This window comes from Cyprinus carpio, unplaced genomic scaffold (assembly GCF_018340385.1).
Source record: "Cyprinus carpio isolate SPL01 unplaced genomic scaffold, ASM1834038v1 S000006648, whole genome shotgun sequence".
In the NCBI taxonomy this organism is placed as follows: domain Eukaryota; kingdom Metazoa; phylum Chordata; class Actinopteri; order Cypriniformes; family Cyprinidae; genus Cyprinus; species Cyprinus carpio.
The window spans coordinates 105977-133602 of NW_024879274.1; the positions used below are offsets into that span (position 1 = coordinate 105977).

General features: G+C 37.2%; 1 protein-coding gene across 1 annotated transcript; it reads right to left on the minus strand.

Annotated features, from left to right (window-relative positions):
* Nucleotides 1–10949: 10949 nt before the first annotated feature.
* LOC122144350 (N-chimaerin-like) lies at nt 10950–16784 on the minus strand. Its single transcript, XM_042755212.1, has 2 exons — nt 16639–16784; nt 10950–11414 (listed from the first exon to the last, which is right to left on the minus strand). Exons 1-2 carry the CDS (start codon nt 16740–16742, stop codon nt 11060–11062), a joined length of 459 nt encoding a protein of 152 aa, XP_042611146.1. The 5' UTR covers nt 16743–16784; the 3' UTR covers nt 10950–11059.
* Nucleotides 16785–27626: the final 10842 nt, after the last annotated feature.

A 27626-nucleotide genomic window follows, 5' to 3' on the forward strand; every position in this document is an offset into this window, starting at 1 on the left:
CGCGTCTGGAGCAAAACGCTCGGTTCAATTATATGGGGCGGAAGGAAGACGAGGCGCATGGCTAATTCGCAGGCCATTTTCTTCCTTCTCCACAAACCGAAAACGAGCGAGAGTAGTGCCGTCTGTTGTGCAATCACTCATTCAATCTGACTACTCAAACAACCATGATGGGTTCCAGTGTTGTTAGTTCTGACAGCAAAATTTCTTAGTTTAGCTGGTTGGTCTATTGTAGTCACCTGAATTGTTTTTAGTTGTTGAGAAACATTTTAGCTCCGACTAAATATCATAAAATTTTAGTAGACTAAATCTACAGTTAAATTTAGTCGGCTTTAAAATTCTAATGGGTTTATGGTGGTTTCTGGCATTTATTAAGCATTTCTCTAAAATTTCTACTCTCTTGGTATTGGTTTGATTTTAAGGTTTTATCACTGATAGACCAAGATTTAACTGCGGTGAGGGTGAACACATAACATGACTTTATGTTAAAATTGAAATAAAACCCAATTCGTCATAAAGAAAACAAGAACATGGTCTTCTTTTTAATTAAATACCAATGGTTAGATAGGCTAATTATGCATTCTTTATAGCAACTTGCTTACCGTATCTTTATTCTTTCATAGCTGACATATTTATTTCTATAGAATAATTTTTTGGCAATAGTGGATGTGATGTTTCGTGTTTTCTTCTGTTGCTTGATAATTATCAATTAACGCAATTGCAACCTAAACTCAAGGGGTCTGCTGTCCATTTAAAAACCAAACTGCACGGATGACAAATTGTACATGATACCACGTCTCCCCCTAGGTTTTACATTCGATTAAGACATAATCAAATGTTGTTTACAGTTAATACTCATCAGAATGGACAATTCGGACATCATTGACAGCGATTGTTTACACTGCATTTTATGCAATTTTCCAAGGTATGTTTACTGAGGTTTACATTAAAGGCTATCAGAACGTCATTCTTATTTATGGTCACATAAATATCAGCTCAACTGCACCATATTACATAGTTTCCTCAGTTTGGGCCTTTAATTAAAACTTTTCATGTTCAAGCTCCACATTTTACTATATCATACTATATAAAGGTCTTCTACACAAAATGCATATTTGCAAACTTTATTTTTTAAAGGGGTTCAATAAATCTAAAACAATAGCTTTTCCTACTATTATTCCATATGTCAGGCCCATTACAGGTTTAAAACTCAAATATTATCTTCCAATTGCAATCTTTACAGTTAATATTATAAGGTCAAATACAGCTTAAACACCATCATCATCTGGATTATGCTGTTTTAACTCCAAAACAGTTCTGACCCAAAAAAGCTTTTATTTTAAATATAAAACCTTTAATATACTAGGGCACTATGAAATAATATAAATTAGTATTTTTTTTTTGCAGACATTAATTTTTTTCATCGTTTGGAATTTTTCTGGATTCCACGAACTTTCCATTTCATCCCCCGTCCACCGTCCCCCTCCTGAGGAGCCACTGACAAGACCCCTGACGCCGCCAGTAAGACACCAGACCACGCCACTGCATAGCTCACCACGAACGACCCGCAGCCATGTAGTTTCGACACCACACCATAATGCAAAAGCACCTGTTTGTCTTAAGATACGTGGAGTTTGTCGTGATAGTGTTTTGTTTTGCTCATTCAAGCAATTAACGGTGAATTGCCGCCTATTTCCCTCCATCCCATCCTCCACACCGCTCACGCTCTGCTTTCCTGAGCAACAAACAAATGTCAAACTACATCACAATCATGAGTTTCAGTGTGTTGTTCAGCAGGCGAAACGTCTTCATCCCATCAGTGCCCTGAAACACACTCTCGAGTTTGGAAAGTTTCTTCAGTCAGAAGCTGCAGTGATGTGGCGTGGTTATGTTATATAACGTTATAAAGGATGGAGTGATGACATAATCACAGCGCAGGCGATCGAACACATCACAGCAACGTATAAGATGAATGATTGCAGGACCGGAACTGGGAGGCAGGTTCTCGCCACAAATAATCCTCATAACACGCTGTAGACAACAAAATGGGAGAGGATAAAGCTGGTACAAACCAGATACAATGCTTACTACGAGCATCAGAGACGCTTCATATGCATCACTTACTGCTCATACAAACCCCAACAATGAGCCATGAAAACAAAGATTTCACTTTCATTATAGGGTTAAGCTCAGTCAACAGCGGCTTGTGGCATAATGTTGATAACTATTAAAACAAAACATAACTGACTTAGGCTGGTTTTCTTTAAAAACATCCGTCGTATTAATGGTAGGCGTACAGTGAAGCACTTCTAACTGGAAGTGTAAGAGAGACAGTTTACTGCATTAATTGCTTCTGTTAACAACCATGCCTTATTTGAGATGTATAGCTGTGTTAAATCGATCCTTTTACAGCTGGTTTAGTGATTGACATGACATTATTTATGTCGCACAGAAAAATAGGTTGTTATCCCCACGCAATTGTAGGATCGCAACGCGCTAGCTGCCTGTTACTCTTGTTAAAAAACAAATATATTTGAACATTTATAAACACGGGCGGTCATGTCACTTGCATTGCAAGAGTGAAGCTCAAGGACTGTGCAGTTGGACAACATAATTTGTGCGTCTATGCGTTTAATAGTAACAAATTAAGAACATTAATTAATTGATTCGCTCAAATTTACAGAAGCCAGCAATATTCTTAGGTTGTGAAACAAATTTAAGATTATGCAGCCGCTGTTGAGGAATGGTGTGTTGTTTACATTTCTAAGGTAAATAGACTTTTGATGCAACAAAAAATTCCATAGAATTACACGATCATGTCCAAAGTTAAGGTCAGTAAAGATTGTTTTTTTTTTTTAAATCTCTCATTTCAAATACCTGCGTTCTCTAACTTCTATGCATCAAGGCATCCTGAAAAAGTCTCATGAAAAAATATACTAATGACAAACATATTAAACAACACAATGATTTCTACTGATAACACCCGAATGTTTCTTGAAGCAAATCAGATATTAGACTGATTTCTGAAGAATCAGTGACAGGAAGCTGGAGTAATGATGCTAGAACTCCGGCTTTTGACACAGGAAAATTACATTGTAATAATATTTAATAATATTACTGTTTTACTGCATTTTTGATCAAATAAACCCATCATTGGTGAACATAAGAGACTTATTTTTCAAAAACAAACATCTTACAACCTCAAACACTTAAACAGTTGTGCACATTTAAGGAGGGAACAAAATATATATATTTTTTTTTACTTGGAGCAGCAACCACTTAGTAACCAGCTAGTAATAAATTAGCGACCGCAATGCAACAGCCTAAAAATATTCATAACACCTTAGCAACCGCATAGCAGCACCCTGCCTAATATCCACAGAGACTTTTGCACAGACAACCACAAAAAATCTTCTGACTGAATTTTCATGCTTCAATTCTATAACGAAAACAAAAGATTGAGTCAAAAATTGAGTTATGGGTCTCTTTAAGATAAGATAGATGGGCGCCCTGTGACAGATCTGAAAAAAACTAATGATTTGATCTCAATTTCAACTTCACAATTAAACCAAAAAACATGTTTTTCTCAGCTCCAGTGTTTAGCTGTTGTGGATGCTGTACAGCAGTGAAGTGCACACTGCCCTCTTGAGTTCAAAGCCGCTTACTGCAGAATTATGAGACACGAGCCCTGCTTCATCTCCATCTCTCTCTCTCTATTCCTAACTTTCTCGTTCACTTCCTCTGACTGTCACACGGTGCACTGCTGATCGATTGCGTTTACGCTAAACTCAGCTACATTTCCGTCGCCCCCACATGACAGGAGAGCAAGGACAGACACACACTTACACTAGACACTGTGTTGCATGGACCAGGAAAGTGTTTTTAACCCATACCTGTATCACAATGCTTGTTCTGATACAGCTGTAATCCCTCTGATGTAATTGAGCTTCAGCTTTTCACAGGGACTACATTTAGCTTTAAAACCTCAACCTTTTGAGATAGTCATGGGGTCGGAAAATGTTCTTCCCATCCCAACCACTAAACTACAAAACAGTTGACGGTTGTGCTAAGACCAAATCATATCAGTGTACAGACAAAATCCAGTGGATCTGATCACTTAATCACTGCATAGATGTCCTGATGAGTTTAATGATGTGCTAAAGAGGTGTGGATCAGATCAGATATGTAGCTGCTAATGTAGGTTAAAGACAGTTACTATTGTAATTACCGTGAAACACATGAATGGCACTTAGAGAAATTGGAGCAATAGGAGAGCACATTTTGCTCATGAACACTTCATGTAAGCAAACGAAATGTGCTCATGAGCTTCTGAAACTAAAATGTGCTCATGTGCTTCACTAAATAATGTGACTCAAAATCCATTCAGAAGACAGATCATTTCCAATAGTGATTATGAAAAAGATTGAGACCTTTTATTTCACAATTCCTGCTTTATTTCTTTGAATTTTAATTTATTTCCGTATATCATCTCGCATATATCTCATCAGTCTGAAAAAAGTCAAAATTGTGAAATATAAACTTGAAATTGCACAAAATAGTTGAAATGTGTTTCTAAAATTGCAATTGAAGGAAAAAGTCTGAATTTGGTCACAGCAGCTTTTAGTGCCACATAAAAAAATAATAAATCCATACATAAAAATAAGATGACGAGAGAATAGAGTGGTAGTTTTTTGAGAATACAAGTCAAAATTACCAGAACAAAGTCATAGCAATATGAGAATAAAATCACGGAAATAACATATTTGAAGTTGTAATATTTTGAGAATAAAGATACTATTTTGAGTGAAAAAGACCCCATAGTACTGCAAACCATCAGACTTTTATTCCTCATATTGATGCAACGCTTGTTATGGTAATTTTTGACTTTGTTCTCAAAATATTAGGAATTTAATCTCACAATGCTATGACTTTATATTATTTTACATAACAATGACATTGTACAACTGTGATATATAACAATGACATTGTACAACTGTGATATATAAACTGACAAACCTCAAAGTCACAAAAAAAAAATTGAAATCTGAATGGATTTTGAAACTTTGAAAGATGATGGCCCAATATACAGGATGTTATTAACCCGCAAGAACAGGCCAAAAACCCCCAACAGATGAATCACTCTGGCAGATCCATCAGTCTATCACTAACCCACGTACACGAGCCATTGCTATTTTTGTAAAATCATCGAGGTTTGCCTTTATACAGATCATCAAGTGTGCCGTATGACATGGTGTGCACCCCCCCCTGCACCTAATGAATGAACAGTGCTTTTCCAGACTGATGAACATCTGCGCTGATTTCAGGGAAACTACAGCGCTCCCGTCTGAATCATTCAACCTGTTCACACACTGAAATTATTCATCAAGACATACACTACTCCTACATCAGCGCACAGTGTTTATCTGTGTTAGAGAGGATGTCTAAACAAGACAGCTCTCAATTACGCAGCTCATCTGGATTTCAAAAGCGACACTCCCAAAACAGCTCTTGGTTTTTAGGACGCACCCCAAAAATGCCATTTTCCTGGGGACCTCGATGTTACACCATTGTAAAACGGGGGCATGATAGGTGCCCTTAACATAGAGCCTCTCATTCCTGATTCATAATTCGCGAAGCACACAATGAAAAATTCTAGCGCTTCAGTGATAGCGCAAAAAATATTATTCAAACAGAATAATACAGCTACAAGTGTAACAGGATAAAACGGGATGTCATGAAAGCGCTGGTGTCATCACATTCAAGGGAACTTGCAAAGGTGTGACGTGGACCAACACAATATTTCACCTCAGAGAATGTGCTATGACATGCCAAAGCTGGATTATCAGTCACACTGGGACTTTCCACTGACACACATTACAGAGGCTGATTCTGTCCAGTGTGCTCCACAAACGTCAGACTTTCTTTGCTTGAGCTAATGAGCCCTGCGCTCTCTTACTGCAGCAGTTACACTCAGAGGACGAGGCAAAAATAATCATCACGGAGAGATATTACACTCAAGACCTCATTTGCACACGGAACCTCAGACCACCAGATATGCCATTTTATCTCTAATAACAATACCTATGTAAAATAATGATGATAAAAACTTTTAAAAGGATAAAAAAACAACAACATGCAAATGCAATTAAACAATTGAAATATTTACTTAAAATCTCAGGGGGTACTGCAAGTAATTAATTTATGCCAAAGGAGTTCGGTTGACAAAAATGTTTGAAAACCCCTGCTTTAAAGGAGTAGTTCACTCAGCCTCAGGCCGTTCACTGAAGAAAACATTATTATGGATTATGAATAGAATCGATGGTTTAAAAACATTTCTTTTGTTTCTTACAAACATGAAGCTTTTGACTTCACAAGACAGTAACTGATGGACTGGAGTGGTGTGGACTGCTTGTGGATTATTGTGATGTTTTTATCAGCTGTAGTCTTAGACCGTTCTCAACGAATACAGTCTGTCAGGATAGATCAGGATTAGTGACGTAAAAACGTAGGCGTCCCGTATACGGGACGGGTGACAGTTCAACAGGTTAAAAACACTTAATGTTTCTTACAACAGAAGCTTTTGACTTCACAAGACAGTAATGATGGACTGGAGTGGTGAAGGATGGCTTGTGATTATCGTGATTTTGTTATTAAGCTGTTTTGACTCCCATCGATGGCACACATTGCACTACAGAGCATCGTTGGTAATGCTACATTTCTCCAACTAGGTTTATGATGAAGAAATCAACTAATCTGCATCTTGGCTCGGGGGTGAGAAATTTATCAAATTTTCATTTTGTTGCCAAACCTATTTCTTTAAATGTAAAAAACTAAACATAAAAAAATACGTAACATGAAGAAAACTTGGAATTTACGTAGCAAACGTAGTGGATTGTGTTGATAGTTAAAGTGATTCTATACACCTGTGGCTCCTGTGTGTCTTACTTTCGGAGAACTGACTTCTGTACAATCCATTAAAAAATCACCAAAACACCAGGTGATTCCAAAGAAACTGAGGATTTATGTATTTTTTGAACTTTATTTAAAATGAACTTAGTTCTGAGAAAAGCTTTTAGCAGTGATTTCAACACAGATGTTACCTTGCATCTCAAGCTAATATCACAAAAGTCAGCTTAAAGTGTCCATATATCTTTCGGGGTCAGCCGCTAGATGAGAAAGAGAAGGACAGCAGGGCGTGTGATGTTCTTTTTTAACCATGTGATAATCTTCTTTTTAACAAGCCTAATGAGGGTGAATAGAGGATGAATGCTTGATTTCGCCAAGATAGCACAACCCCAACCTCCATTCAAACAGGCAATCTTCTCCGTCACCACGCAGGACTGAAATGCTCCGTCTCTGTGCTTCATTAGCAGAATCTTAACTGTCGTTAAAGGACATCTCCGTCTCTCTCTCTTACAGGTGACTGTTACACTGCCAAACAAATACAAAGCAGCCTGATTGGTTAAGTCAACCCTTCTCAGCCATCAGAAGGGCACTGCATGTGGTTGTCTGTCCCTGACCGAAATGTTGTCTTCCATCTCTTTTTGTGGCGTTAGGAACTGGCCAACTATAGTGGATCATAAAGCAGAAGTAGGAGCTGGCACTATCAAAGATATTAGCAATCATTACAGAGGTTAATTTACATATAAACTTCTAAAGGTACAGTACTCCAAAAAAAAAAAAAAAGAAAAAAAAGAAAATAAAAGGCAGCCCAGCAATACTTTAAGCCCTAAGTATATTTCAGTTTTGATGCAAACGCTTAGATTGGTGTTGTCAAATGTACCTTCTTCAGTACCAGTCTGCACGGAAATTTTAAGCCGATTCTTAAACACTGGTGATTGGCCAGTTCAGCTTTAGTTTGCCGACTGGTACCAAAGTCTGTACTTTTGACAACACTAGCTTAGATGCATACAGCTGAACACACAGTCTTTTCAAGCATATTCCATCTGATAGAACACAGCATGAATACAGATGCTCAACAGACGTGCACTCCAAAGTTTCTTTCTCTCTAGAAGTTATGACGGATAAAAAAAATCTTTGCACAGTGTTACAACCTCAACGTGCTGTTGCGAGCTGAGCATACGGAGTATGGTTAGAAAACTCCGGATGTGTGCAAACTATGCTGATTAGGAGTGGGTGACATATCGGCAGACACGATTAACTGGCAGTAATTTGACAACCAGTAGAGATTTTGGAATATTGTCTCTATTGTGGTTACACGCTCACGCAATGTTGCTGTGCTGTGTCACAAAATCATTGTTTGCAGTTTAAAAACAAGTGATTTTAAGCCGCTGAAATGCAATCAGCAGTGAAAGAGAACAAATTTAGCTATATGTGCGCGCTGTCTGAGAGAATCACTCGTATGTGTCAAAATGCTCGTTAGGGCTGCACGATTATTTTGATTAAAATTATAATCACGATTATTAATAACGATTATTCTATCCTGCTGGGAAAAAAACTGCTAAAACCAGCCTAAACTTAGCTGGTTTAAGCTGGAAGTAGCTGGTTTTAGCTGGTCTCCCAGCCTGACCAGTTAAGCAAGTGGTCAAAACCCCTCTAAAACCAGCCTGCTGACCAGCAAACACCAGCAAAGACCAGGCTGGATGACCAGCCTAGGCTGGTTTTAGCCGTTACAGCAGGGAAATGCAACAACATTTCATGTGTTCTTTAACCAACCTCCACTGACTACACACTGACTTCTTTTAACCAACTATGATAATATAAACTCATGGTTTTGGTTAGTGTTTTGTCATCTGTATTCACATTAGATTTTCTAAGTGACAATTTGTTCACAAAAATTAAAAACATGTTTCAGGATAAATAACGAGCCGGCCAATATCGTGACGATTATTCCTAATTAATCAAGAAAGGTGGATATCATTATCGAGATTAAAATACGATTAATCGTGCAGCCCTAATGCTCATCCTCATTAAATACCGCTCCATTTGAAAGTAAGTGATGGCGATTTAGCGCTAATCAGGGAATCGTCTTTACTGACGAAATGCGCGTGACAATCACATGCGATATATCGCCCAGCCCTAATTGTATCCGGGCAGCTCTTAAAGTGACAGCAGTCTAATATTCCTGCTGTCTGTTATTTGTGTTAAACAAACAACAAAAGAGAGAAAATCTCTCACTGCTCGACTAAATCACTTTTGTAACTTTTACAATGTAAGTAGCATTTTTTTTTATTGTTTACTTGTCTTCAGTCAGCTCGAGGGTTTTTTTGACTTTATACCATGCATGTAGCATTTCCTTTTTGTCCTTTTGCTTGTAACTAGTTTCTTATTTAATCGCTGAGTGTTTACTTTTCTTCAGTGAGCTTGAAATTGTTTTGTGATATTTTGACACTGGTGACAAGAATTAGGAAATTCCTACAGTATCATATACATTTTTAAATCATAAATACCTTATTAAAAGCAAAAAACTGAAAACACGAAATTGCCCATATATTGATATAAGATTTTGGTCATCTTGCCCACCCCTAGCATTGATGTAAAAACTTTGGGTAAAAACTTTATTTTAGTGACCCTTTTACACATTGCATGTATTTACTGTAGTAACAATCTTTGCATTATTACATGCAATTAACACTAAACAAACCCTAATCCTAATCTTACAGTAATTACATGTTCTTAAATAATAATACAAATACATAACTACAATTTAACAAGGACACTAAATTGAAGTGTAACCCAACTTTGGGCATACTTTGGCCTTAAGGGTCAGAGAAAAGCTGTTTAAACACTGTACATCGTTCAGCCTAACCCTCGAAAAATGACAATGGACCAGACTTGCAAGGGCAGAAATGAACAAAAACACTGCTTTTTAAGAAAGTGCATAACCACATTTTACACAAGTGTTCATTAAACACGCTCTAAATGTCCTACAGCAACCAAGACACAGTGTCTCTCTTTACTGTCACAAGTAACCATGAGAAAACAGGGCATCTTACACATGCAGCACTCACTGGTACAAACATCAGCTGATATGGAAACACTTTCATAACTGTTTTAACTCATGATGATACGGCTAAAATATGAATTTCTAAAAATAAGAGTAAGGATCCAAATAGATAAACTGAGGTTTTTTTGTTGTTGATGTTGTTTTTTTCATTATCTGTGCTCAGATTACTAAGGATAGTGTGTTCAATATATGTACAAATCATATCTGCTGGCCTCAAGGATACAGTCTGTTACTGTAACACAGTACGTGTTGGTCTGGATACAGTCACACTGAACAGACAATCCCACAAACACTCTGCACTGGGACATTTGTGAAACACAGCATATCTGTTCAACACAGACCTGACATCAACAGACCATCACATATCAGACTAATACACAAACACTGTCATCATAATATTTATGCCCTTGAAAATGGCTTTCCCGGCCATTGTTTGTGCATAGCCTGAGCCTCAATGAGGACCAGCGATGAGCCGCTGTGAGTAATTACTGCACGTTTAAATCACCCCTGATTGTCTGATTACATGCATGAATTAATGCGGAGATAAATCAGTCTGTGCATCTGTCAGCTGCTCTTCATCAACTCAAGACCAATCACAGCTGTACAGAAGCACAAATCACCCACACACCTGCTTAAAGGGACAGTTCACCCCAAAATACAAATTCTGTCATCATTTATTCACTCTCATGTCGTGTCAAACCTGAATGGAAACACAAAATAAGCTATTTTAAAGACTTTCGGTTCCCATTATATGGTAAAAACACAATGTAAGTCAAAGGGAACGGTCACCGATATTCGACTATTGTTTCAAATGTGTAGCTTGACTATAGCTGGACATGATTGCTGTCATTTAGCATAACGGTGCCAATGAGGAACACATTTCAAGCTTTCAGGCAATAGAGTTAAAAAAAATGCCAGTATCGGAGCCGATACCGATACTGAATATCGGATCAGTGCATCCCTACTGGAAACATCAAACACAAGTAAACTAAGGATTAAATTGGGAGGCAGTGTGATGCACAAGGCCATGATGGCAATGAGGGATAACTGTACTCTTCACCCCGTCACACATAAGGCTGAAGCAGAAGGCAAAACTCAAGAAATCTCTTGACAAGACAAACACACAGAGGCATGCTGGGTAACTGCACTGCAGCATCTCACCCTCTCCTCCAGGCCGGTGTCTTCTCCAGCGGCGTCCTTCCCATCAGGCATGTCTCTGCAGACCGGCAGGGCTTTCTTCAGCGCCGGCTCGCGGTTCAGGGTGGTGTAGCCCACGTGCTCGTAGATGGGGTTGATGGTCATCTTAGATATGTATTCGGCGGCTTTGGTCTCGATGTACAGCGTGATCAGGCCGTCTGTTACCAGGTCGTGGATGGACTCGAAGCGCTTCTCTCCCACAAAATGCTTCCCATCGTAAAACAGACGGAAGTTTCGGGTCTGATTGCCAAAGCTGAGAGAGAGAAAGAGAGTGTGTGTTGGACTCAAGTGCTGTAACACACAGCTGTGAGACGATCCACAGAGAAATGAGACACACACACACACACACACTGAGCATCTCTGAAGGTATCAACTTGCTGTACTTTGGTTTGTAGTAGTAATGAACCTGGAGAGTAACAAGCTCATATGTTGATCAATATGAAGACCTGATACATGCACACAAACACACACACACACACACACACACACACACACACACACACAGACACGCACACACAGACTCACACACATTTGCATCAATGATATTTAATATCCACCCTTCAATATTAATTGCTGTTCCACCCAACAGGCTGATTTTGAAACATCTGTTTGTACACGATCTGTGTTATTATTGGCCAGTATTTGAATATTAGTTTAGTTTACAGTCAATCATCTTGGTGAACCAAATGCAGTGTAGTTTCCCTGATTAGTATGTCCCATGCAAACCTACTTTTCTTTAATAATGATCATTCAAGGTATAATATGAGAAAAAAAAAATTCTTCTTCATCATAGGTCACTTTCCCACTGTTTTTGACCCAATATAACTATATATTAGTATTATAATATTATTAGATATATTATAAAATATAATATATAATTTTTATTGTTATTTCTACTAACTAAAATATTAAAGAAATAAGAAACATATTGCAATTGCACTGTAATAAAAATAAAATATTTACATCTGCATTTCTTTATTTTCAAAAGTTTTTAGCTTTTAGATACCCAAATAAGACTGGAGAATCATGATAGTCATATCATAAAGACTGCCATTTAATTAAAAATAAGTACAGTTCGCCTTTTCAGAGTTTGCCATTTTTTCATTCCGTAATATACAGCAGAAAAACTGAATAACATGTCGCTTTTTCCCAATATTGCACAGCCGTAGTAGTCGTGTAAACTGAATTGATTTTCATATCAGGTGGTTGGTGAATTCAAACTGTCACTGAGATGATCTACTAGAGATTGTGGAGGACCAAGCTGCTGAATGCCGAACAGCTGTTGATGTGTAGATGTGGGCGGTCATATATTAATATCTGACATCGCGACCATGTTAATTTTTTTATTGAAAAATCAGTAAATTGCCAACAGTAATTTATCCAAACTACTCACTTTCTCCCTCACTGTTTGAATTGAAAATATGTACATTTATAGTCAGAGATTCATATATAATTCATAATTGTGAATGCAAACAGAGTGGACGCATTTATAAAGCAGTTTTAGCATACATAAAAAAAAAAGAATGAATGTGCATATAGTGACATAGTAACAGTTTTAGAAAATGAATATTTGTATTTATATACAAATATATATTTGAATATTTGTATATTAGAAATCAGCGCTATGAACCATGAATCTCTAGGACAATCTATTATGACCTGATCAGAGATGGTAATGCTGTTATGAGCCACTGGAAATCATAGGACAGCTGAGGTTTTATAATGCATGTGCTTCCTGTTGGAGTTTGATTATGATCCCACAGAGACTCACAGAGACTCACACAAACACACACACACACACACACAAATCTAGACTTACACATGAACCGAACACACCCAAAATCAGATGCAGACGGATCTGCAAACACTTACAGATACACACAACAAGGAGTTCATATCAGAAGCAGCAACACGCACACACACACACACACACACACACACACACACACACACACGCACACACACGCACACACACGCACACACACGCACGCACACACACGCACACACACGCACACACACGCACACACACACAGAGGTTTGTATGACTTCAGGAAGATACACCACACACAGAAACACAAACACATGCACAAAGGCTAATGTCATTAAAGCCTGATGGCAACAGAGCTCTTTGATGTTAAAGCTTTTGCGCACAGGACACAACAGATGCTTTCTCTGAGGAATCACATGCCTGAGGATGAGCACAAGAGAGCGGCTGAGAAACACACACACACACACACACACACACACACAGATTTGGACTAGAAAGTCAGCACGTGCAGTGTGTAGCAGTGTGTGGCCAACCGTCTGCTCAAGCGAGCAGATTAAAAGGGATTATCTCGAGACTTTTTGTGTCTCAGACACACACACACACACACACACACACACACACCTCAACACAAGTCCTCTAACATAGCTTTAACAGCACAACTTTTACATTAACACACTTCAATGCATTGTTTTTTTGAAAGAAGTCTCTTATGCTCATTAAGGTTGCATTTATATTATTTGATTGAAAGAAAATCTGTAAAAATAGCAATAGTAATAGTACTGTTAAATAGTATTACAATTTAAAACAACTGTTTTCTATTTGAATATATTGTAAAATGTAATTTATTTCTGTGATCAAAGCTATATTTTCAGCATCATTACTCCAGTCTTCAGTGTCACATGATGCTTCAGAAATCATCCTAATACATAATACAAACATTTCTTATCATCAATGCTGAAACCAGTTGTGCTGCTAAATATTTTGGGGGAGCTGCAATCAAAAGAGAAGTGTTTGTTTGAAATAGAAATATTTAGTTTTTTTTTTTTTATCTGCTTACTGTCAATTTACACATTTTTTCTGTGTAAACCCACATTTACACATCAACACACTGCACACAGAGTCACTGCGTGCAGAATTTAACGAATCATAACAAAGGCGGTTTATACAGAGTATTCTTGAAACAGAAGTACAATCAGCTTGTTTAATTCTAGGGTCAGTGAGAGGCTGAAACGTGACATTTTCCTAAACCTGAAAAAGTAAACACTAAAAACGGAAGGAAGGAAAGAAGTGTGTATAACTTGATTTAATGCAAGAAACCTTGACCAATATTACACAAAATGTAAAATAATGGTCTTTTTAAAACCCTAGTGATGACTCTGAATAGCAAAAACCAGCCAAAGTAAACGCACATCATGCTAATCCGATTAGGAGACATTAGTCTCTTCAAGGACCTGACTTCATACGCAAAATAAAGCTGGATGGATTTGTGAGAAAAACACAGCACATCTCTCAAACCCATGTGCCCTTCAGAGACATCCAGTGTGCTGATACACGTCAGGACTGATCACACAGGGGCGAGACCAGGTCACGATACGGCAGAGAGACTGGAGGTGAGGATCTAGGTCACAGACGGAGGGGAAACTAACACGAGGTGTTGATCATGAGAGGTTAAAGGTTACAGACACGAATCCTGAGGTGGAACAGGAGTGAGCTGCGAGGTTCGTTTTGGACAGATGGTCTCTGGGTGTTCCTCAGAAATTAATCTGACAACATTAGTAGCAACCAGTCAGCGAAACCCCTTATAATCTCAATTGCTGCACAGAACATCTGTAAAGATGTTCTCATAAAATTTTGAAATGCAAAATTAACAAGAAAAGTAGTTATATATATATTATATATATCTCAACACATTGCTAGCGTACAGTAAGTAAAAATCTTCCTAGCATGTTTTAACACATTACCAGCACATTTTATCATGTTACTAGCATGATTCTAGAATGTTTTAACACATTGCTAACATGTTTCTAATTCAATCAGAACTCAGTACTGTACTCACAGTACAACAAGCTGCGCACAAGCAGAAGCAAGTTTTCTTTTTTTCACACAAAATGGTTCAAGCGCAACTTTTGAAGTTCTTTAAAAAGAAGACAAAAGAGAAACTATGATTTTTCATTGATTAAAATGTAAAGACATTCCCTTGACATCATGTTATTGTGCTGTATGTGTGACTGTGAGGGATTAAGAGAGTCCACTGAAAGCATTCACTGCACGATGAAGCCTATTAGACTGCAGTATGCCCTTATAATTCATGAATGAATTATGAATTAAGGATGCATTATAGCACCCATGTATGACTTTTTATGTTTTTATATTCGTTGCACAAGCAATGTATTGCTCTACTGTGCAAATTAAAAAAATAATACAAAATTCCCCAACTTTCAAAATAGCACAACATTCCAAAAACGGTTTCGTTTCTTGAATGAATCAGTTTTTGAACGAATCGAGTGAGCCAGTGATTCAACGCTCCAATCAGATGTATCTATGGCAGTCCTCTCAAATGCTGTCTTAAATGTTACACTGATTCTCGAGTCAACAAATATAGGAGTACTTTTATTTATAAATTTATCCATCCAGGTCCCAGCACAAAAACACATTCAGCAAAATATTGTTTACTTATTAATATTGACCAACATTTTTCACAGGCTAATTTTTCATTAAATAAAAACCTTTAAAAAAAAAAATTAGACAAATTTTGTAATCACGATGTAAAATTCTTGTAACAACACTATGTCACAGTCTTGTATCTCAGCGTGCAGCAGCTCTTCAGTGCAGACGAGATGTGAAGCTGTTTTAAGAGAAAGTCAAGGACAGAAGACGCGGTGCAGCTGAATCAGTCACACTCTTTTCAAACGACTGATTCAATCTGACAGTCTGTGTGGATTTATTTACTCGTTTAGCCTACATGCCATAGGCTTTTGAATAAATGTGTGAATATCCATCATTTTAGTCTAATGTAAAAAAAGTCCAAAGCTGCGGGAGTAAAACTATACGATATAAGCCTACGCGCAATTCAGAACCTGATTAAACACAATTCTACTGTACAGAGATTTGCGAAATAGATTTCCATGCCCTTTCCAAAACTTTCTGCGTTTATTTATTTTTCCAAAACTTTTCCAGGCCTGGAAATTGCTGTTTTAAAATCCCATGACTTTTCCAGGTGTTTCATGACTGTACGAACCCTGCACATTGCTAACACCAGTTAACATGTTGCTAGCATATTTCTAGCATTTTGTTAAATGTTCCCTGCTAAAGTAATAGAAATGTTTTAGCTGTTTTTTTTTCAGGCTGATCATGGGTGGTTTCCAGGCTGGTTTTAAAGGGGTTTTGACCACTTCTTTACCTGGTCAGGCTGGAAGACCAGCTAAAACCAGCTACTTCCAGCTTAAACCAGCTTAGGCTGTTTTTTCAGTAGGGTTAATATTATTTTGTTACATCTTGTATTGCTAGGATGTTTTAACGTCTTCATCATGTTCCTAGCATAGTTTAACAAGCTGCAACAATGTTTTAACACATGCTGTTAATGTTACCATGTTTGCTTAAACGTTTTTGTAAGTTGAAGCAGTTACAAAAGATAAAGCACACCGAAACAGAACATCCTGAAGAAGAGGAGTCTGGACAGGTCAAAGGTCAAAGGTGAAGGTTCATGTACCGTAGCGCTAGCGTGTACGTGCCCGGCTGTCTCTGGCTCTCTCGGATCAGATAACTTCCCTCAGCCACACTGAGCAGTTGGTCAGCTTCCTCTCTGGAGATCATCCCGTGATACCTTCACAGGACACCAATCAGAGAGAGAATATTAATAAGATCCTGAAACACTGGGGATTCATGTCTGTGAGGTAAATAAACTCCTCTTCCATTAGTACTTGGGCGGTTCTCCTGCAAACACAAGAGAGAGATCAGTACTCATTAAAACCCTTGTGCAATAAATACTTCATTATTGTTGAGAGAACACTACACTTACTGTGATGTACTGGAGAAACTGAGATTTTATTAAGAGACTAAACTAGGGTAAAATAACAGCTATCGTATCAAGGACCATAAAATCAGGCAGATCACACATTATAGCAAACATATTAATAAATGAGTGTTAGCGGGAGAATTCTCTTTCAAATGAGGGACTACAGGCTCATCAAAAGCCTTCAGTGAATTATCTGCCGGAAATGCAGGGGAGGCTTTGTCCCTCTAAGAGAGCAGTGTGCATTTAAGCAGGAAGATATGCATCAACAACAAATAATAGAAATGTAAATATATAGGCTGAAAGAGAAAGTCCATCTTGGTTCCCTAATTAGTGGGGTGAGATGATGACCAGTGCCTCGGGCCAAAAGCCCCTACGAGAGGTCAACTCCATCCCAGCCTGCTCACAAGCAGAAAACATGTAAAATACATCTGATATCATTTTTAAATAATGCATGTCTATGAAAAAGGTGCTAGGAAGGTAACAAGGCCAATCCAATGTTCTATGTATTAAATTTATGCATTTTTAGTGGTTTTAATTGAATAATCGAAGAATAAAGCATCGCAAATCAAACAATGAAAATAAATATGAATTATACTATAGACCGCTATTTGTATTTAAGCCAGGATGTTTAACAGCATGTATATAAATAATAAAGCAATGAAGTATGAATTCTGCTCCGATGGCTCTGTGGGTTAATAGTGAAGATGTTCAAAAAAGTGTGCCACAGTTCATGGAATTATTGTGCAATAATGCAATAAGTATTCAATCGCACGATAATAAAACGCCACCCAGTAAACAAGTATTCCAGAGAGTCTTGTAATAAATGCTGCTAATCTGGATTTTTTTCAGATTAATGCTGGTATTAAAGAAATTATAATGTAAAATTAATGTATGTTTAATCTAGGGATCCAACAATACCATTTTTTCAGATCCGATCCAGAAAATTCTGAGATGTCGACCAAAACTGGTACGATCCGATACCAAAGCCGTTTTTATATTGTTTTTTAAATCAATGTAGAATTTCTATACTTTTCTGTGTTGACACGAGTCATTCACTCTTTTGTGTGTTAAATACCACAATCTACTATATACGAACAACTTCATTTTAATGAAAACCTTAAAAAAAAAAAAAAAAAAAAAAAAAAAAAATTATATATATATATATATATATATATATATATATATATATATATATATATATATATATATATATATATATATATATATATATATATATATATATATGAATGACAAAAATACTATTATAAACCAGTTAGTGGATAATTCAGCAGCAAAGTTATTCTAGGTAATAATAAATAATTTGATAACATCTAACCGTTTAGAGAAAGGTATTTTTTTTTTTTTTTTTTTTTTTTAAGGGGGCAGCTGTGGCCTCCAATGGTTAGAGAATTGGACTTTGTAACCAGAAGGTCAGGAGTTGTAGGTGGGTGGGGAGTGAATGCAGAGCACCAGTTCTGAGTATGGGTTACCATACTTGGCAAATGTCACGACTTTCGCTTTAAAAAACAAAAAAAGGAAATAACATTCTTTAGTGGAGAGAAGTGAATAAGTGTAGGACTTAATCTGGTAATTTTTTCTTTGCACATCGCTCTTCTTCACATTGTTGTAAATTACATTCATTAAAAAACAAGTAAATATATTTATAATGAGGCAGCAACATTTGATGGATAGGAGTTCCATCTATCTTATATTACTGCTTCTATTACGGATGCTATACATTAGATTATTAATAGCCTTTCTTGTTCTGTCCTACCCTTTTCAATCACATACAGTATTTGCCTTTTTTTTGTTGTTTTTTTTGTTGTTGTTGTTAATTACTGTGAAATCTATGAGGACGCTGCTTTACTTGTGATCGTTAAAAATGGCACATTTCATGTAAATTTACAGTAAACTACTGTTTAATGCACAGTTTTTGGATGTGAAAAGGAACAAGACATATCACAATTTTCAGTGAGGAAAAAAAGCATTTCCAGAATTTTATATTGCATTATTTTAGTGTTAAGTGTGTTTACAATCGAGAGTTGCAAAATGTGTGCTGTTTATATATTAGTGTCGACCTCCAGCTAGTGCCTCTCTTAACCATTTGACTCTTTGCAGGGTTTCAGTACTCTATACACTTAAAAACTGATTTTAGTAATTTGGTATATAAGCATTACATCAGATGAATTAGTTTTTTTGGTGGCATTTTATTTTAAATTATAAATACAAAAAAAAAAAATCTCTACAGCACCAAAAGGACTGCACATAGACAAAATATTGACATTATAAATAACAGTGTAAAGACAAAATAACTAACACCACGCCACCCACATGAATACATTTTCCTATAATTGTTCGTTGGTGACATTTAACCCTTGATCCGACAATCAGCAGCGTGAAGCCAGCACTCAAATGCATCACCATAACAAACCCCACAACACCCTCCTGAACGATTAACCCTGAGCTCACAGAGAATCCAGCAGCACCGAGTTCACAAAGCATCCTCGTCCTCCCTCCCTTCCCCCACATTCATCTCTTACAGGACACACAAACGTGTTTCAGTGAACAGTGCTGTGTGTTTCTGTGAGCAGGTTTACTGTGGGGATTCTGACTAACATATATCTGACAACTTCTAACAATGACATGAGAAAAATCAAAAGTCCTACACAAAGGGAAATCCAGATGATCACAGCTACTAAAAACATGAGACATAAAGGCAGCTGAAGTATATACATCCGGCCGATGCGAAGTAGCTTTAAAGCCGTAATGAAACACAACAGCAGACAATGAGAAGTGTCAGTCAGTGAGTGAATGACTGCTTCTGGGTAAATGGGATGGAATAACACGGTTTCCTGATGAGAATAAAGGCAGAAGGTGTTTTGTAAAAGCAAGGTTGTGTGTTCATGGTTAGTGGAAGCACATGTGTGCGGGTTGTAGGTGAAAATGAACGGCAGGGTAATAAAACCAGCTAATGATGGGAATCAGCAACACTATAGAGCTAATCAATCACTGAAAGCCAGAGTTTAACAGTCAAAGGGCCTGTCTGTGTGTGTGTGTGTGTGTGTGTGTGTGTGTGTGTGTGCTGAGTGCGCACTATTTGCTGTATGAAGGATGAGAGCGTCTGATCTGATTTCTGTCTGGGTTTCTCTATCAGCATCCTTAAGTGCTAATATCAGCAATGACCAGGTGACACTGGAAACATGAGCCAGTCGTTTCACAGATTTCCACCCCATTTCTCACCCTCATTTATACATTTAATTTCCTTACATTTTGTTCCTCCCTATTTTGGAAATCAGGAAAAACTGGATATTCTATTTAATATAATTAATGTTCCTGCTCTTAATGTGCACAATTCATCACTTCTTGTTATTCTAAACAGACTTAATTTATCAAAAAGAAGTACATTTACATTTACAGTAACCATCACAGTAATTTATTTTTATTTTTTTAAAGAAGCCTTCTTTGCTCACCCAAGGCTGCATTTATTTGATCAGAATACAGTAAACACGCTAATATTGTGAAATATTGTAAACAATTTAAAAACAACTTTTTTTTCTATTGTGATATATTTATAATGTAATTTATTCTTGTGATGCGCAGCTGTATTTTCAGCATCATTACTGCAGTCTTCAGTGTCATACATGATGCTTCAGAAATCATTCTCATATATACTTATTTGCTTATAAATTAACATTTATTAATATCAGTGTCGAAAACAGTTATGCTGCACTTCATATTTTTTTTGTGGAAACTGGGGTACAGGATTTTTTTCAGGAGGACTTTGATGAATAGAATGTTCAAAAGAACAGCATTTATATAAAAAATTAATTTCTTGCCTTTACTTTCATTTTTAATACATTTAATGCATGCTTTCTGAACAAAAACAAAAAAACAAACAAAAAAAAAAAAAAAAAACCCCACTGTACTGATCCCCAAATTATTGTAGGTCACCAAAAAATATTAAAAAAAATAAATAAAAACAATAAACTGTCTGGATGAATTCAGTCAGACTCAAGCCGGTAAACACCAGGGATCAGACTCAAACAGTCTTTTCAACTACACAGTATTATTTCTCTGCTCTTTACAGTCATTCATATACACAGAAATACTGGGATGAAAGTTTATAGATTCGGATACCAACATTGATGTCTCTGGTAGCGGTAAAATAGAAAGCCGAATCCCTTCTGATAGCAACTGGCTTCCTTCAAATAGCTGTTTGTGAGGTGATTGCATCGGTTGGCCTCTAGGTGGCGACAGATGACTTAAAAATCTATTTGTCACTGAATCATTCTTTCAAGAGATTCATCCAAATACACTGATTCATCCAGTAAATACAACAACAACAGAGTATTTATGAGTGAGTCATTGAATCATTCATTCAAACCAATTTTTTCATAATTTTAATATTAAAAATTGGTTTATTAAATACATTATATTTTAAAAAAATTATATGTATGTTCATCCAAATTAATGAAGTACCTTTCACAAAATAGATTTCTGCAAAAGCAATTTAATATTTTGTCACACATTATATTGTTTAGTTCAGAATCATGGGAGAATCCTGATCTCTATTTGACACAAACACAAACACACACACCAAAGAAAAAGAATCGTGATTCTTAATCACGATCCAGAATCGCAGCTCAGTCAGGTGCTCTGTAGATGAACCGGGTTTTAATGCGGTTTGGAACGACATGAGGGGTGAGTAATTACTGACTAAATTTTCTATTTTTTGCGCGTGGATCTAACCCTTTAAGTTTTTTATTGTTTTAATAATGGTTAGTGTGCATTTCATAACCAAGAAAAAATGGTCCAAAATCATCCAGCATAAATGTCTTGACTGAATATCTAGGTTTACACACATCATTGAGAGATGAGTCTCCCCAAAGAGAGAATTACATGGAGACTCTCAACACAGGGATATGAAGGTTGGGCTTTTCCTTCACACATGGATACACATTCTTGAAAAAATCAGGAAGAAAACCCTCATATCAAATCTAACTTCTATCTCTTTCAGGGGTAGTGTGATATTGTTAAGTATTGGTAAGCATTATTGATGTGCGCAGTGGATCAACCAGACCAGACTGAAGTCATGACTTCAATCCATAAATGAACCAGAAATCTCTGCAGGACTCCTACAGGAACACAGATCAGCAGAGAGAAGACGCGCTGAAGGCTCATGATGGAAATAGCGACTATACACACACACACACACACACAGGAAATGTCCCTCATAAACCTTGCTTTACGCTGTAGTGCCCATGTCATTATACACATTTGACAATCCTCATAAACTATATATACTGGAGAACACAAACTGCAAAGACACACAAACAAAAGAAGCAAACATTGTTTTAAAATGGTTTGGTCATCTTTAATTACACTCTTCTCTGGTTCCTAAAATCTGGGTCCACCGACAAAAGCGCCATCTGTCATCAAGACTCTTGAAATCAAAAAATCCTTGGATGTGCTTGGGAGTGCCTGATCCAGTGAAGGGTGATAAATGGCGATGTGCTGGACTGAAACTCTGGATCATGTTAGTATGACAATGTGAGGACTCTGATTCTCGCTGATTTGCATGCCTCTGAATGATAAAAAAAAAAAAATTGCCAAAGGACTACTTTGGGAAGGGGATGGAGCCAGGGTTCAAACCTCTTGCCACAATAAGCCCACCCCCTGCACTACAGGCGATGCGCTTTACAGGAGCAGATATAAGTGTCCAGCAATGCAGAGCAAGAAAGCGCTCCAGAACTAATCCTTAAGAAGCCCTTGAGATAAACACATGAAGAGCCGTGATGAATCTGTTTAAAATGGGCTTCAATCCACCTGCTTGGGTCTGAATTAATGCAGTGCACGCTCAGCAGGTCAAGGGCGAGGCCAGGAGAGAGGGGCTATGTCTGGGGGTAAAATACCTTGCTGGTGTGCAGGCGCCGCGGGAGACCCCATCCCAATCCCAAGCAGATCAACCTCTTATTAAAACTCCCTCCACAGGCGCCCGACCGATCTGGAGATGTTTTTGAGAGTCCGCTCTGCGGGATGACTTATCGGGAAACTTAACGGTTCTCTATCATCAACCACAACATCAAAATATATGAAGCACAGCCACACTCTGCAGATTTAAAGCAATACAGTGTCTACCAAGAACAGTTCTGGCCATGCTATTACCATACTTTTGCTGTTTCCGATATACCAAAAGGATTTTTGGACCATCTTCTCTGTCAGCGATTTACATGCTCTGTGTGATCTTGCTGTGCTGTATGGTCAAATAAAGCGGATCATTTTGCTTTGTTTTTAAGCTTGCCTGCAGTAAAAAACAAGCGGTATTACTCATACCGTTAAAAACCACAATCAACTGGTGAAAGAAGAACTCAATTTTGCCTTCTCATCGTGCTCTGTCTGAGAGTGTTTCAGGAGCTGTCTGTGAGGCGAAGACAAGGCTCTCATACAAGCACGGCAGTATTGAACAGAAAGTGGATGTTTGGCGACTTTCAGCAGATTTGTGAATGTGATTGATCATAGCGATCTCATCTCGAAGTTTCGCCCTTGTGATTATTAGTAGTAAATCTCCATCACTTGCTTTCAGATGGATTGTGTCTAAAAATCTTTGATTGGACTCATCACTATAAATAATTTGCTATGATAAAAAAGAAGGCTTTTAAAGAAGATCGGTGCAGGTGATCATGTACGGGTAGATACTGCTTTCTGTGATCGGCCTCAGAAAATCCTGATTGGGAGCCACCCCTAAATACTTGGTAGTGGTTTATATTTTAATTTACAGTGTGCATACTGAAACTGTTTTATACACTTAATTTTTCGGCTTTTGCTTAATGCATGTAGCATTTCGCATTTATGTTCGACTGGTAGTTTTTTTCCTATTGCTAGTAGTTTCGGCATTTTTTGTAGGCTAGTAATAGGTGGGGGTGACCATATCTGCGTAAGTTTATATACGGGATGCGGTCCGAGGCCAGGATTTTGAATAAAGAAAATAGTACCTTTCAAAGCAGCATTTGAAACCGAAAGGTTGTTAACCAACGTACGGGTGTTATAGCCCTACACCGCTATTGTGACCAATCGTGGCCAGGGCTGCGGCGTTGAGAAGAATTGAGAGATCTACAGGAACAGAAACCAGCGAAGCACCGCCGGAAATATCGCTTGCGATGACGTTTGTTCGTTGGATTTGACTTCGAAGATAAGCTAAAAAAAAAAAAAATAATAAAACAAAGGGAATAAGCACGAGGTGCGATAAAGCATCGAAAGCATAAGGAGCCATCTGCTCTGCTCTCTAGCTTTCCTCCATGAATGTTAAGCGACAACAATCGACCTACGCAAACAGCTGAAAAACCTGGATATTTTAAGCAATATTAAAATCCTGGTCGGAGGTGTCCCGTATGAACGGGCGATATGGTCACTTTCGTAGGCCCAGGGTTTTTATGATACTGACACTGGTGACAAGAATTATGAAATGTCTATGCCATCATCAAAATGTTGAATACCCCTCAAAGATAACTACATTGTGATTTTTTTTTTTTTAGTGATACCATGAAATAAAATTACTCATATCATGATATAAGATTTTGGGCATACCGCCAACCCCAGCACCAATCTACAATTTCAAGAAAAGAGTGAATAGTAAAGTAAGAAAACAATAATGGCAATCTCAGGAAATTATAATCTGAACATATTCAGGTCCTATTTGATCACAAAACTATGAAAGGAAGAAGTAAGAAACCGGCATTTGGCGCAGCTTCATAGAAAGTGATTAGCCTATTTCATGGATTCTTAAAGATTTTTTCATGACAGCTTTAAGCACGCTCATCTTGCTTGTGCATGATTGTTTTAAATGGCTTTATTAAAAAATGAGGAGAAAAAACAAACAAACATAATACAATATTTTTTATATAATACTGGTGATAAACAATCGTTAAAACATGTCATTATTAAAATAAGCATGATCACAAAAGAGTCCTATAAAGAGTTTCCAGTTTGCATTAGAAAATAAAATAACTAAGAAATAAAATAACTAAAACAGAAACAAAACCAAGACAGCAGTATTTGTTGTTGCTGCCTGATATTAAATGATAATAATAATAATAATAATAATGTCAAAAATAATGTGCACTATGCAATGCAAAAAAAAATTATAAAATACGACTCATTGTAGCCCCCTATTTTCGCCAATTTTGTTGTGTTTCTGCTGAGCTGGCCATTAAAAGGGACCAGCGCTGGATTCGCGGATTATTCTCTGCTTCCAGTACAAGCCTAAGAGAAAAAAGATTTTTATAGGCTGAAACCACAGGTCCAAGGCCCCCCTGTTTCCTTGCTCATGATCGCTAATAATGCTGTCAATAATGGTTTTCTTGCACAGAAAGCAATTCCATTTTGCGCTATACTTAAGACCTCCAATAATATATCTATTAAGGGGAACACTGATTATGTCCTTTTTGTTGTGTTTCCATGACTATGCTTGTTTTTTTTAATTTCGCAGAAGCGTGCTGTTCTTTACATTTCATTACTTCAGACCAAGACATATGGTTTCTTCTGAAATCTGTCTCGCCTTTCATTCCTTCAAGATATGAAAAGATCACTTTAACGGAATGGCCTGAGGAATTTGGAAATGAAACTAACAGCAAATTGTGCCTCTTTGCAGTTTAAATCATACACCAATTCTGACTTTTAAAAAACGTAATATCTTATTTCACTACTGACTATGAGTCCCCTTAACATATTACTGAATTTTTCCGAGATCGTAGATCAAATAATCTACCAGAGCAGCAGCTACTAGTGACCATGCAGAATTTAATAATAAAGGCTTATCCTATTTTTGAAGTAAACACCTGCACGGACAGTGAGGGAAGGACACGAGTCGAAAATATTTGCACTGGGAGCGCATCAGTTTTCCTCCACACAAAGCACCAAAGAGTATTATCATGAGAATCCCAGATGACATTAATTTTCAAAAGCACCATCTCCTCTTCATCCCTCGATCTCCTCCGCTAATTAACTTGCCACTTAATAGCAGCCTAAGCTAATGCAGGCCAAATTCTTGCTCTGCACGTGTAGACTCCTGCCAGCCAGCCTCCTCGTTTTCATGGCTGGCACATCTGTACCTTCACTGGAGCCTACGCAGCAGGTCTGAACCGTCATGCAATTAAAGAAGATGCATCTGGCAATTCAGGTGAAGATGGGTGACCTACATCACATCCTGGGCCGAGAAGTCAAAGCATTTGCCCTTCATATTAAAAAAAAGAATAAGCTATCTACGTCCTGTGGGTTATTACCTGACACAATAGGCACAGCTGACAATGAAGTCAATCAACATTTCTAGATTCAGAGGGAGCCAATCTTGACATACTGAGCTAGAAGGTTCACTGTCTTTGTAGTCAAGCAATGGTTGTAGTTTTTTTTTTCCTTCAGGAAGCTTTCAGGGAAACTCAGAAAAAAGCAGAATTCAGATTCTCAAGTCTATGTTTTGTCGCTTTTTTAGAGACATCTCAACAAGGCTTACACATTTTTTAAATTGCAAAAACATTACTTTTTAGTTTTTTAAGAGCCTTGCTGATGCTATATTTGATGTATTAAAGGCTTTCTTTTCTCACTCACTACCTCGGATGCACTTGCAGTGCTCTGCGTGAATCATGTGCGCCTCCTGCTGGAGCTGGTACACTATTACAGCAAAATACCACAAACATTTTCAGGAGGACAATATATTCTACTTTCTTATGCACAGGTATGGAATGCAACTATTTTGAAAATTACATAAATGCAATCTAAAGCCATATTTCTTTTATTTTATAATGTCCTTCTTTTTTCTCTGCAAGATGCAGTTAAGGAGTGAAAAAACTTTGTTTTCCTTCTGTTTTCCTGGTAGTCCTCCCAGGAGTCTAAGATACAAATCATTTACTTCTCTAGTGAGATAGAGTTCACCTGTGGAAATGTTTCTACCAACTAAGGATTGTTACAAATAAAATACTTTTACTATATGTTTGCTGTAATAAGTAGTAGTACTTTACGGTAGGATTTTCACACTGGCGATCTGTAATCTCAAATCATTACATCTAAGAGAAAATAAGAAACAAAAAATTTATTTAAGAAAAAAAAAATTTCAAATGCATAGACAAATTACACGTTGTTTCCTGACGGTGTGCCTGAGACAATAATATTTCAGCATCTTGACCTTAACTGCATTTCTCTTCATTATTTTTAATGCTCCAGTGATCTGGCAGCATGTGAAAGCGCCCGTGTAGAAACATCAGCATGAAACCCTCACATCTGTGGTAGGGCCATCAATCTATGGAAGCATTTTCTGTTTCATTTATTTTTTTTTCATTTTAGTTTAACTTTTTTACGCATTACTATCACATTTTATTACTACTATTTCCTTTTGGTTTCACACAGTGCAAGTCACAGAGATGATCTAAAATGTAACATTTATTTCAAACATTTTATTATGAACAAAAAAATACAGTAAAAAATAGCAATAATATTACAATGATTTAAAATAACGGTTATCTGGTTTTATATATTTTAAGCATGCAATTTATTTTCTGTGAATCCGTAACTAAATTTTTCATCATTAAAATCCGGCATATTAAGGAAGAATGATTTCTGAAGGATCATGTGACACTGAAAAATTCAACTTTGACCACAGAAATAAATTAATAATTGTACATTATATTAAAAAA

Excerpts from the sequence above, each read along its gene's own strand:
- LOC122144350 (XM_042755212.1), bottom strand. The coding sequence starts at position 16,742 with ATGATCTCCAGAGAGGAAGCTGACCAACTGCTCAGTGTGGCTGAGGGA. Across the intron at positions 11,415-16,638 it reads ACGTACACGCTAGCGCTACG|CTTTGGCAATCAGACCCGAA; the intron begins GTACATGAACCT and ends TCTCTCTCTCAG.